A 12,295-nucleotide genomic window follows, 5' to 3' on the forward strand; every position below is an offset into this window, starting at 1 on the left:
CCCTCCTTGACTGCGCAATCAGAAACAGAGGAAACTGAGTGTAAAGGGAAACGCTCTATTTTGCAAAGGTCTCCAGACGATGAAATAAACAAAATGGAAACAAAAACAAACACAGAGAAGTAGGTTTTCTTCTGTCTATGCTTTCAGTTATTCTAAAAGCCTCTTGTAACACTGATTAAGCCAATTACATCACAGGTGTAATTTCACACCGGAGTAGCTCTTTATTCTAAACACGCATGATCCACGCAAATAAAAGTGATTTTTCACTTGATCTGTCACACATTTTCTGCTAAATGCACAAACACTCCAAGCTGTCAGAGATGTAGCATAAGGGCCATGAATACTTGTGGGCACTGAACTTACCTAGAGACTTCTTCCCCCCATCCTGAACCCTTGCAAACACCTGTCTGAGGTTTGCTCCAAATATTGCCTGTCATTTTGGTGGTCTGAACGGGTTCCAGCTTGTGCATTGCTCTTGTCTTTTTCTAATAGATGGCACTAAAGCCAGAAAATCAGTACTTGGGAGTTACATAATTGCTTGCTCATTGGCCTCTTTTTTTTTTTTTTTTTTTTTTTTTTTTTTTTTTTTTTTTTCCCTCTCTCTCCGGAGACTTTGACATCAATCCTTTTTTTGAGGTTGAAACTTTGTATAAAATTCGAGTTCCTAAAAAATGAGCCTGCCAGGTGACCAGAGGCCGTATAAAATGAAGAAGAAACAGCCTATTGTTATTAGTAAGTGACATTTCGTGCTTAACTGATCTTCAAACACTGGAAAGCCGCCTTTCCCTTGAGACCCTCATTTAGAACAGCTTAAATTCTGGAATGCGCTTAACTTCGCTGGGTTTGTGCTGCGTTCAGAGCGGCTACTGATCCGCCGGGCTAAAGCCGGGCAGCGCAGCGGGGCTCGGCCGTCCCTAGCGCTGCGCCCGCGGCAATCCAGCCGCGGAGGGAAGGGCAGGAGCCCGGAGCCCGCGGGGAAAGGCGATTCCCGGCCCGCCCCGCCCCGCCCCGCCGGGGGCCGGGCCCGCCCTGCGCATTGGCCGCGCCGCGCGTCACTCCCGGCGGCGGCGGCAGCGCGGCCGGCACTTCCTCGTCGCCGCGGCGGCAGCGGCGGGGCTGGCGGCGGTGAGTGCCGGCGAGGGGCGGCTCGGCCCCGCCGTGGGGCTGTGCCGGTGCCGAGCCCGTGCGTGGGGGAGCCGGGGCTCGGGCGTGGCGGAGCGCCCTCCGCGGCGCAGGACGCGCGTCCCCGGGCCGGGGCGGCCGCGGGGCTGCGGCAGGAGCGCTCGGCGCTGCTGCCGCATCCATCACCTGGCTGCGGGCGGGCACGGGGCTGCGGCGCTCCGGGGTCGCTGCTGCCCGCCGGGAAGCGCCGGTCGGGGCGGGGGAGCCGCCGCAAGAAGCCCCGGGTGTCCGGGGTGAAGGCAGGGAGGGAGCGGTGTTTTTAGTGGCATTGCAAAATGGAGGTGATGGCGCGGGAGGGGGTGTCGTGTTTGGTTTTAGGTATCTATTTTTATATGCTTTCTCTGGGGTGTTTCCATCTGGGGGCATGCGGAAATACTCTGCTCGTGCTTCAACTCATTTGCTGGTACACCTTGTATTCTCTTGCTCTGTAACCTGGATTGCATTGGACATTGAGTTGGACTGAAGCGGAGGCAAAAAGAAGAAGAAAGTGAGCTTGGAGGCTTAGTGGCAGAAAGAGGCAGTAAATTCCGTCATTGTTGAGCAATTCTGGTAGAAGAAACACATTTATTATCTGAAATCTCACAAACAAGAGGGAAGGAAAAACTTGTTTATTCATGCTCTGCCAGTTGGCAGATCTCTTTGTTTAGAGAGCATTGAGCTTGAGTGTTGTTCGTTGCAATCGTGATATTTACTTAGGTGACTTTCCCAGAAAGGGCGCAGAGTGGAAATAGCTTTAGAATATGTTTGTGTGATTTTGAGGAGAGAGTTGAGTATGGCATGAGAGCTTTCAAAAAGCGAGAGGAAAAGAAAAAAGACACAATGCATCCTGTCATGATCATACTTGCAGCATTATTATTTTACCAAACCACCGGGGCTGGTTTTTCACCATAGAACATACACTTAGTATGTCAGCAGAACCTTATTATAGGCAGAGGGTGGGTCTTCCACCCACAATAGATTTCCTCAAAATATTCCTCACAGTGTGAGGTTTTCCTAGCTCCAGCTGTGCTATGTATGTCCTTTGCTGTTTTGATGATGAATTATTCCTGGAATGTCAGGGTCTGAGGATGTGGTGTTATATCTTCCCCCCTCTCTTTTATACGTGGGGAATCTCTGCAAATGACTGGTTTTACTGCATTGCATCTGTTCGTAGCTCTGAAACATGAGTACCAAGTTGGCTGTGTTGGGATTTCTGAAGAACAGGAATAGGTGATGTGGTTGGGTGCTGCAGTTCTTGTGCTTTTTGCAACCAAATTTTTAAAAGGAACTGTGAACTTTAATTCCTAACTGATGCATTTTAGAAAGACTTCGCCCCTAAGGGTTTTCCCTCTGAAGATAAAAAAAAAAAATCACCTTTTTAAAGCTGTATTGAGCTGGGCACTTGGGATATTAATCACTTATATAAAATTTCAGCTAAGTGAATATAAATAATGTATTTAATATATACATGTGTATGAACAGGCACATGTCTGTTAGTGCTTGCTGACACTAGAAACTTTTTATGTAATTGTTTTAGTATGAGAAAGGTACGCAATTTGTAGAGGTAGTTTGCAGTGGCACATGCAATTTTACTTCCTCTGCTACTGTCAAAGAAGAGTAACTGCCTTAATCAGACTGGAAGCGGAGTGTGAAATTGTCATTTCAAGTCTCGTTGTGTTTCAGGACACAGCTCCTACTTGAACATATAATGTATTAAGACCGCCAACATTTTTTTTAGGGGGAAGAAAAAACAGTCTTAAAGTCATGGTTTTAAAAATGTCTTCAACATAAGTAAATTCACCAGGCCATTTGAAATATTCGGCTGTGCCTGTACAGTCAAATTGTCAGTGGCTGTGTTTTTTGCACTACTCTCCACTGGAAAGTGTTGGTCTGTTTCTGTGAAACTGAGCTGCACAGAGATTTATTGGCAAAATGTTTGGAAAATGGGGGTGGCAGTCGATAGAGATGATTTAAAAAAACTAGTGAAAACCAGATTTTCTATGTCTGGTCTAATAGGGATTGTTAAATATGAGGAGCTTCAGAAAATATGGCCTCTAGCATGAATTGGGAGTTGAACTCTGAAATATCACCCTAGTGTTTATATGGATTACAAGGAGTTTGAACTCCTCCTGTTTCAAGTAGTGTCTTAGCTGGAGGAAAAACCCATCTCTTACTAATCACATCATATCCCCTTGCCCACTAGCAGCAAATTCTTGTGTGGAATATGAACACAAGGAAAGTAATTAATGTATTTTTAGCATTTTTAAAAGAAACTAGCACTAGAAGATTAGTCTATAGGGAGCAGAGTGTTGAGGTACCCTTTTAGAAGATATCCCAAATTAATATTTAGCTCATGTGGTACAATGTCATTGTAGTTGAAGTCGTATACTGGTGAATTTTTTTCAGCTCAGAGGCAGTATTTATTTATCCTAGCAGGGAATATGATCCTTGGATCTTCAGGATTGCTGCTTATGTCTTTGTAACACGCAGTTCCCCAGGCTAAGAGAAATGGCAGCCCCAGATTTCTGCCGTTCCAGAGGCAGTTTTGAAACGATTCCCTGCCACCTTCAGGATGTTGCTCATGCATTTTTAGTTTGGGTTTTTTTGGTGGTGTGATAGAACATGGAGTTCGCTCTAAATGTAGCTGTTTAAAGCACATTTAAAGCACATGCACACATTTCAATTTTCTTGTGTCCCACGGCATTCCTATTCTTAGCATTAGCCAGCATAGAGGGTATCTTCCATCAGGTTTTTGTGCTTAGGGGAGCCAAATACAGAGTCTACACCATGACTGATTTAACCAGGCAGAACCTTGTAACCTCCTGCTTTTTCCTCTGTGTGCTTTGGCCAGTGATAAGCATACGTGGGTGTGAATGAGTTGAATTATGCTATAAGGGCAGCTAGAGATAAACAGGGTCCTGCATTACTCTAAAGCACCTAATAAGAGATCCTAGTCAACAGTTTGTGCTAGGAAATTGCACCACTGATGAAGTACTAACTGGAAAATCCAATCCTCTCCCTTCCCCTTCCAGCTTAGCCGTGCCTCCGTGGAAGTGACCACAGCTGACAGGCAAAGGGTAAGAGATGAACACCCGTTGCTTAGGGCTTAGATTAGGAAAAGCTTTATTGCTAATACCTAGAGCTTGAATTAGCACCAGGTTTTGGAAACAAACTGAATGCATGTGTTTCCTGTCAGCTCAAAGTGGGAGAAGGAATCTTTGGTGCTTCAGGAGTTACCTTTTGCTTTTCTATCTTGTGCTGTGTTAGTAAATTTGCTGCTGCAAATTGCCGTAGCTTAAAACTTGGTGTGTCCTAAGACTTGATGTCTCAGATCTTTAATTTTCTAATCTTCTTTCTCCTTCCCTTGGCGCAACAAAAAAAAAAAAAAAAAAAAAAAAAAAAAAAAAAAAAAAAGCTTTAGCTAGTTTCTAGTTAATCAGAGGAGTTCTCACTGTCTTATTAGTATAGCATGCTTAACAAATAATCCAAACCTATTGAGATTGAGGGACAGAGAAGTATTACTAAAATCTTTCACATGCTTATTATGGAATGCTATTTTCTTCCCCCAGCTTTTATGCACTAGCATCCTGTTGTCTTTATCAAGTTCAAACCAAATAATTCCTTGGACCTTTTGTATTGCGATATGTTTTCCCTCCCTGTGTTACCCCACTCTGAAATCCCTGACTTTCACTGAGCACAGCTCAGAAGATAACACCTGACTGCTGGCGAGTTGCATCAACGTGACCTGTCCATTGCTGCCAGGGCCAAGCTGTCAATGTGCTGCTCCACGTGAGCTGCTGCTTCTTGTGTAATTCTTGCTGCAGTTCAGGAGTGTGTGGCTCAAGTTCATTGTCTATGTGTGTGCATGCACAAATTTGGGTTGCAAGACTGCATTCAACTGAGCAAAGTACTCCTTAATCTGTGTTGATCAGAAATAACACATTTCTGCCTTGGCCAGTACACCACAAATAGCTGTGTCTTTCTGTTCAGGTCTAGTCTAACCACCTTGGAGGTAATTTTTAAAAATTTACCTAGAAGTGGTGTCAAATATGACACTCTACAAGTCCAGATTTGGACCTGTTAGTCTGAAAGGTGTTACAATTTGGGGCATTGTTTGATACTTGGTTTTTGAAGCATTGTAATTTTCGCAGTGTAAAATCCCAGTCTCCTGGGTTTCAGAGCATTTCTACTGCCTCACAGATGGAGATGGCCAAGGCATGAAGGTGCTGATTCAGTACCACAGCTGAGCTGTCTTGATTACTCTTTGTCTGTGTAATGGTTTACTGACAATTCACAAACCTGACAGTCATGCAGGAAATGCCTTTTCTGGTTGTTTCCACCTCCTGCTGTGAACAGCTGGATCTTTGTAGCATCATTTGTGGTGTACTTGCTTCGTTCACGCTCATTCCCCTGTTTCTCTTGCCCAGGAAGGATACATGACTTGCTGAAAAGAGAGAAAATGCTATGCTGGGGCTACTCGTCTTATGGACAGCCTGGGATAGGTAGCAACCTCCAGGTCATCATTCCTGAACCACAGGTGTATGGGTTCATCCACGACAGAAATGTCAAGGAGGTGGCATGTGGAGGAAACCACTCTGTGTTCCTGTTGGAAGATGGGGAGGTGTATACCTGTGGCTTGAACACCAAAGGTCAACTGGGACATGACTGTGAAGGAAGCAAGCCAGGTAAGTGCTTTTTATATGCACTTCAAACTATCTTGAGGCTGGTGGGCTGAGAACATTATGGAAGCTGCTTTGTGCTGATTGCTGTAGAGCTGGAGCAGCCAGCAGAGCTGATAATCGTGTCACATAACACAGTAGTGATGCTGAATAACACTAGCTGGCTCTGGAAAGCTAAAGCTGAGCAGCACGGGTGAGGAGACAGGTCTGCTCACTTTGCCTGGGAAATGCATCAAAACAGGCGAGTTCAGATGCTCTCAGGGCAGATTTTGTTATCTGGCATTATGTTGTCCCTTTATAAAAAGGAGGAGAGGCCCATGAGTCACGAGTGTCTTTTGCTTTTTCTTTTCAATTGCACTGCATTGTTATGCCCACTCTTATTCAGCTGCTGCTGGGAGTTTTCTCACACCAAAGAGTACAAGTGGATCCATGTAGATTATAGTTGTGGAGAACAAACTTATGTTTAGCCTAGAGGGTTTGTAAATTTTGTTTCCCCATTTCAGAATCCCTTGTCGAGTTGTGCCTTCACTCCTTTGTGCTTTCCTAATCTGAAAAAAGGTCACTTTAGTAGTGTGTTCCCCAGACTCACACTGCATCTTCATTGTGTTCTGGTGGACAGAGCTCATGAGTGCTGAACCACAGGCAGCTACTGCCTCTCCTTCCCAGGGTGAAGGAGTGATTTAGTTGTTAGCTGTTCTTGGAAGAAACCCTGAAGCCTTTCTTCTGGACTCTTCTAAATGTTGGTCTTCCAGTTTACCTTCCTTTAACTTCTTGGTTTTGGCATGTGGTAAAGATACAGGTATTTTTGTTTTCATAATATAACAGTCCTGTGCTATGGGTAATTAGAGCAAAAATTCCTCACACTGCAGGCTGCCCTCTGTAGGGCTTGGGTCTTCTCTAGTGTAACCTATTATTGCATGACAGAGAGAGAAGGTGTGTGCAGAATAGCAACAGCTCCCCATGCAGTCTGTGCAGATCTGACCTGACTGACCCTATTGCTCCTTTCCTCTGTCTTTTGTCTCTTTCTCTCAAAATGAGTTGGCAGGTGTAGGATGCTGGATTAGAGGAGTTGACCTTGAATCTGCCCTCTCTTGCTTTTCCTACAAGTAGTTTCTAGACAATTACTGAAAGAGACTGGGAACAGCAGGAGTATTAAGTGCTCTCTGTGCATATCTTCTGAGGACTTGTAAATTTAGGCCCTGGAATAAATGAGATGATTGGTAAAAGGGAGCCAAGCCTAGTAAATATTCAGCTCAAACTGCTGAGGATACTTCATCCTTCAAACCACCCAGCTATCAAGGCTAGTGTGGAAGCCCCAGAAATTCAGTACTGTTTTGAGTGCTGCAAAGAGAAACATCTTTGGACTATGCTGCTATTTTACCCATAAAATTAAGCAATCATAAGCTGATGATGAAAATGGAGGATTCATAGCAAGTAGATCAGAGCTGGAGATGGACTTCATGAATCCTGAGTGCTGAAGTGTAGACCTCTCTCAGCTAGGTAATCCTGCTTCCAGCTAGACCTGTAGAAGAGGGCCAGTCTGAGATTTTGAAATAGAAGTGAAAGATTCTTTATGTTTGATCCCAAGTGCCCTTCTTCCACCCCTTAAATTAGAGTCTGTCACCAGGATGTGAAACCAAATCCCAGTTATCCTGCAGTTATCCATTTTTTTTTTCTGAGAAAGGTTCTGCAGTGCTGCTCTCTGAGGAGCCTGTGGCCATCCCAGAGAAATGGTGTTTCAGCACAGCATTACTGGCTGTGGCTGTGATGGGATTTCTGCTGGCTGGGGCAGGTGGGAGGGATGAGCTGTAAGCAAGGAACAGCTGCTCTTTTTAGCTTATGGTGAACAGTCACAGCAGTTCTTTATGGTAACAGTAAACTGGGGGAGAGCCCCATCACACACTCCTCTGTGCTTTGTCTTGCAGCACTGGGAACTGAGTTCCTTAGTTTTCATTTGCAAATGGGAGCAAGGAGAATCAAGCCATCCTCTTCCACTTCCTCTGCATGGGATAAAGACAGCCTTATACCTTCTGTGTAGAAAGGCCTGTTGAACATGATCTTTTCTGTTTTCTATTGTTGTGGGCCTTTGAATGAAGCCGTGCCTGATGGGTGATGAAGGTGCATGTGTGGGACATAGGGTCCTGAGCTGTAGGAAGTGATAGAGAATCCTGTCAGGAGAAGCCTGTGGTAGAGAATGGGAGAAATGCCAGGAACTGGGAGTCCTGGAGCTGCATATCTCCAGCCTCTGCTGGGCAGGGCAGTATGGGCTGAGGTCTCTTGGTTTTCCTGCCCTGTGGCTTGATCTTGCCAAGCCCATGAGGGCAGCTAGAAGTGGGTGACCTCTGCCCAGCTCTGGAAGTGAGCTCCATCTCCTGATGTAGGAGGCTGTGACACAATACTGATTGTCCCTTTCAGGCAGCCCCTTGGGAGCCTCTTTTGGGCTTTACAGTGTGCCTTGGTTGTGTTTGAGAGTAACACAGAGACACGAAAATGTGCAAGGGGTTTTGAAACTTGTGAAGGCTGCATTGACTTCCTGGGGATGGAGTGATCCCCTTCCTGCTGCCTAGGTCTTCCCTAAGAGAAAGCTCCCTTTTATTTCTCACTATTCAATTTTGCTTCTCATTCATGCTGCTCACAAAAATGTCTGACAGTGGCACAGAATTGTTTCAGCAGTTCCTCTTGGAGGAGCCTTTTAGAGGGCACCTTTTGAATGAAAGAAAACGTGTTAATTAAAAGCTGTGTTTATGGTCACATCTGCTGACCTTGTGGATGTAATGTGAAGAGGGGTATAGCAGCTGGCAAAGTGGCTCTTATGCCTCTCCTCTACAGGGAACAGAAATTACTGGGGGAGTGCATTCCTCTGAAAGAGCATAAGTCAGTAGAGGTTTATTTTCTTGAAGTGCCCTTTCCTCTGGATTTTACATTGAGGTGCTAAAATTAATATTTAAGATGCCTAAGAACTTTAGCCTAACTAACATTCTTTTTGAACTAAAAGCTAACTGCTTCTAAGTGTTTTAAACTCCCTCCTTTTGATAATACCAGGGTGTGGCACTCCCATGGCCCTGCCACAAGCCAATTTCCCACATTGTCACACTGTTTACCAATTCAGTTTTACTTCTATTGTGGTGATGATCGAGGTACTTGAAGAGTCCACCCCTCTTTGGGGTGGATATCTGGCTATAATAATTTTTCCTCACCTCTTTTTTTTTTCCCTTTTCCTCCCCAGCACATTCTGTAGCTTGTGTCTCTGCAATCACTTGGCAGGGATGCAGAGGGGTAGGAATGCTGTTCCAGCATTCTCTCACCATGACCATGATTAATAATAAAGCTTCTGTCTGACCTGCCCTAATTTTCACTTATGTTGTTATGCCCTTGAAGTCTCCAGAGTCTCTGACCATGTCTTAGGAGAAACAACTTGGCAGTTATGGCTGTCAAGTATTGAGCCCACTGTTTTGCAAAATTTGCATTGATTTCCTGAAATTTAGCAGATGATAACATACCTTATGTCTCTAACAGGAAGCAATAATTTTGTAGTGCTGTAGTTTTAGGAAAAAAAAAACAAACATGCTCTTCATAAGTATATCTAAATTTCACCTTTTTCAGTCCTATAATTTCACTTGGATTGATTTTCCTCAGGTTTGCCATGATGTCTTGGCTCCCTGTGATGATTCTTAGATAAGTGTTTTATCTGAGTGTGCATGCTGGAGAACAAAAGACAGGCCAAGGTACCCTGGGTGGAATTATAAAGGAGTGTGAAACAGCTAGCTGGTTGTTAGTAGCTTGTAAAGCTTTAAAAACCTGCTCAAGTCTGAGACGTGGAACTTGGTTTTGGCTCTAGAGATTTGTTCTGCTCAAGTCATTTGGATTTCATTTGAGTTCTGCTAGTGAGAAAACCTGGGCTTTGGTAATTATTGTCTCAAGAGAGCTACAGAACAATGTCTCAAGCCAAATTTGCCTCAAACCTTTTGTGTGGTAAGATACAGCAGACAAACCTATGATTTTTTTTTTTTTTTTTTTTTTTACAAAATTCACTCTCTGGGTGCAAATTTGCAGGGAGCACTGCAATTGTGGAATCTATCTGCTCATAGCTTATGATAGAAATATCATCATAATGTTCATTCTCTTTCAAAAAGCAGGAAAAAGCACCACCAAAACAAACAAACGAACCAACCCAGATGATCCAGATCTTCTGGATTTCTCTGAACTGAGTGGCCTTTCTTTTCAAATCTGAGTCCACTTGTCCTGAGCCTCAGCACAGGATAGCAGCAGCAGAGAGCTCTGTGTTCAGGGCAGCATGCTTGTTAATCATAAACCCCAGAACAGCTGAGAATTCAGATGTGCCACCTGCTTGGAAGGACAGTCTGTGTGGATCTTCCTGTTTTAGCCTCTTCCCAGAGGGTGAGAAGTCAGCCACAAGGTCCTAGTAGCTCTGGAGAAGAGGGTGGCAGGGCTTGTGTTTGTCATGAGCAGGTTGCAGATAAAGAGCTGTGTATGTTTATGTTTCAGCACCCATTGTAAATGTTACTTGTTAAAAAAAAAAGAAAAACAAAAACAAAAGTGATTAAACTGTGATTCTCCTTTTGAGAAGTTGGGTATTGTTCATTTGTACTCATCCCTCTTGCTCCTTTGATCGATCACAGGATCTGACCAAGCTCTTTCAGATTGCTGTGCCTTCAGTAGTGGCTGCAGTGGATTTGCTTTATGGAGTGTCAGTTTCAGCTGAATTGATGCCATTTGGGCTTCAGAATGATTTTTAAAAGTAGATGTTGAATTTTAAAATGAACTTAATTTAGAAACAATTGGTGTTTGGTTGAATGAGAAGTAAAGGAAATGTTTTCCCCAAAATATCTTAAATATGCCTGTGTTGTGTTGAATTGGCTGGCTGAGGAATTTGAATATGCCAGGTATTTATAGTGGGGGTTGTTTTAAAATTTGTATGGTCTTGATCATGTGAACTGATTTGTGCTAGTGATTTCCTAGGACTAGGAGAACCTACACTGAGGAAAGAGAAGGCTCTTTAGGAGGACCTAAACAGGTAAAAATCTGATTTCTTGACAGTAAAGAAATCTAGTCAGCACCTGAAATGGCTGTAAGGTGTTCTCAGATGCAACTCTGAAGTCTTGTCTCTAAACACACATGTATTATTAGAACCACCAGATTCCTCTCTTGATTTCATTTTGCTGAGAGTTAAAAACAAGGATGAGCCCAGGGAAGCAAGATACTTCTTTTTTTACAGTCAGTATGATCTCTTGTTACAGAGGACAAGAGGGACAGTTTTAATGCTTCTTTACCTCAAAGGGCAGAGCTGCAGTAAAAGAATGACCAGATTTTTGCCTTCTGACCAGGGGTTTGTAGGGCAATTTGGCAACCTAAACTTGTACTTACCTCTGTCTGTTTGTTACTTGTCACTCTTGTATCATGCATACCTTTCAGAGGCTTTCTGAAAGTGCAGCTGAAATAAAAGCCTGCAAATGAAATAAAGGAACATGCTTTGGAAGGAACATGAAACCTTGGCACTGTGTGGCACTAATGACTGGCCCCTTTCCTGCAGCCATGCTGAAGCTGGGAGATGTGTTCAGGATAAAGTGGGTGGGTAGCTGTGTGTGGTGAGTTAAAGGGAAGGGCAGGGAAGGAGCTGGAGGTGATGGATGCAAGTTTTCTGGATGCCCCAACCTTTTTGTATTCAGAATAGTTGCTTGTGCTGGACAAAAGTGGTGACTTCATTAAGCTGAGTAAGTATGGCTGAGAGTCACAGCTTCTAAGAGAAATCTGAGTAATTTGGTGGCTGTTGATTATGACTCAGTTATCTTCAGACAGCCCAATACTCTTTCTTAAGCTGTATTGGAAATAAGACTTTATGTCAAATTTTGTGTGACACTTCTTATCAAAAATCAAGTATTTTTGGTAGCTGAAAAAAAATGGTAAGACATGCTCACTCTCTTCAACACCTGACCTGCCTTTTAAACAGCTGCCTGCCTTTAAAAACTTGCCAAAAAGGAATCTACAGATGCTCATATCTTTTCTCAGAATATCCAGTAGATAAAATGAATAAAGTTTTTTTTAATATTGAATAGGACTGCCTTCTTTGACTCTCTTTTTCCAGTCACCATACTTGTTTGCAGTAACACATTTTCAAGCAATATTTGTGAAGCTGATGGGAATGCCCTTGAAAGCAAGGGCAGAGGTGCTCTACTGAGTGTGAACTGTGCAGGTGTGGCTTTTCAGAAATGTGGCTTTGTCTTGCTCCCATGCAGACCACTGTAGGATTGAAATAAATGGGAACAGAGTGAGGACTGATCAAGCACTTTTGGAAATCATATTACTTAATCAAAGCCTGAGCCTGCCACAAGTGAGGCTCTCAAGTGTCACAGCTTTGCAGTGTGTAGCATCAGCCCAAATTCCTCTGTTTCATCTTTTCCAACACCATCAAATCCAGCATCCATGCACTCATTTCC

The 12,295-nt window shown here is 43.7% G+C and overlaps 1 protein-coding gene across 6 annotated transcripts in view; it reads left to right on the forward strand.

The window, feature by feature from the left end:
- The first annotated feature begins 1,044 nt into the window (after positions 1-1,044).
- The window catches only part of HERC3 (HECT and RLD domain containing E3 ubiquitin protein ligase 3), a 44,717-nt gene continuing 33,466 nt past the window's right edge, over positions 1,045-12,295 (forward strand). For 3 of the 6 annotated variants that reach the window (XR_008840427.1, XM_056490633.1, XM_056490638.1), the window contains exons 1-3: positions 1,067-1,129; positions 4,199-4,238; positions 5,589-5,846. Coding sequence is in view for 5 of the 6 variants with exons in the window: in XM_056490633.1 (XP_056346608.1) it covers positions 5,621-5,846 (226 nt within the window). In the remaining variant the exon portion in view is untranslated. Of the gene's footprint in view, positions 1,130-1,617; positions 4,239-5,588; positions 5,847-12,295 lie in introns of those variants that run through there. The other 3 variants (XM_056490635.1, XM_056490634.1, XM_056490636.1) reach the window with 3 other exon arrangements.

The sequence above is a fragment of the Oenanthe melanoleuca genome, chromosome 4, assembly GCF_029582105.1.
Source record: "Oenanthe melanoleuca isolate GR-GAL-2019-014 chromosome 4, OMel1.0, whole genome shotgun sequence".
Classification (NCBI taxonomy): domain Eukaryota; kingdom Metazoa; phylum Chordata; class Aves; order Passeriformes; family Muscicapidae; genus Oenanthe; species Oenanthe melanoleuca.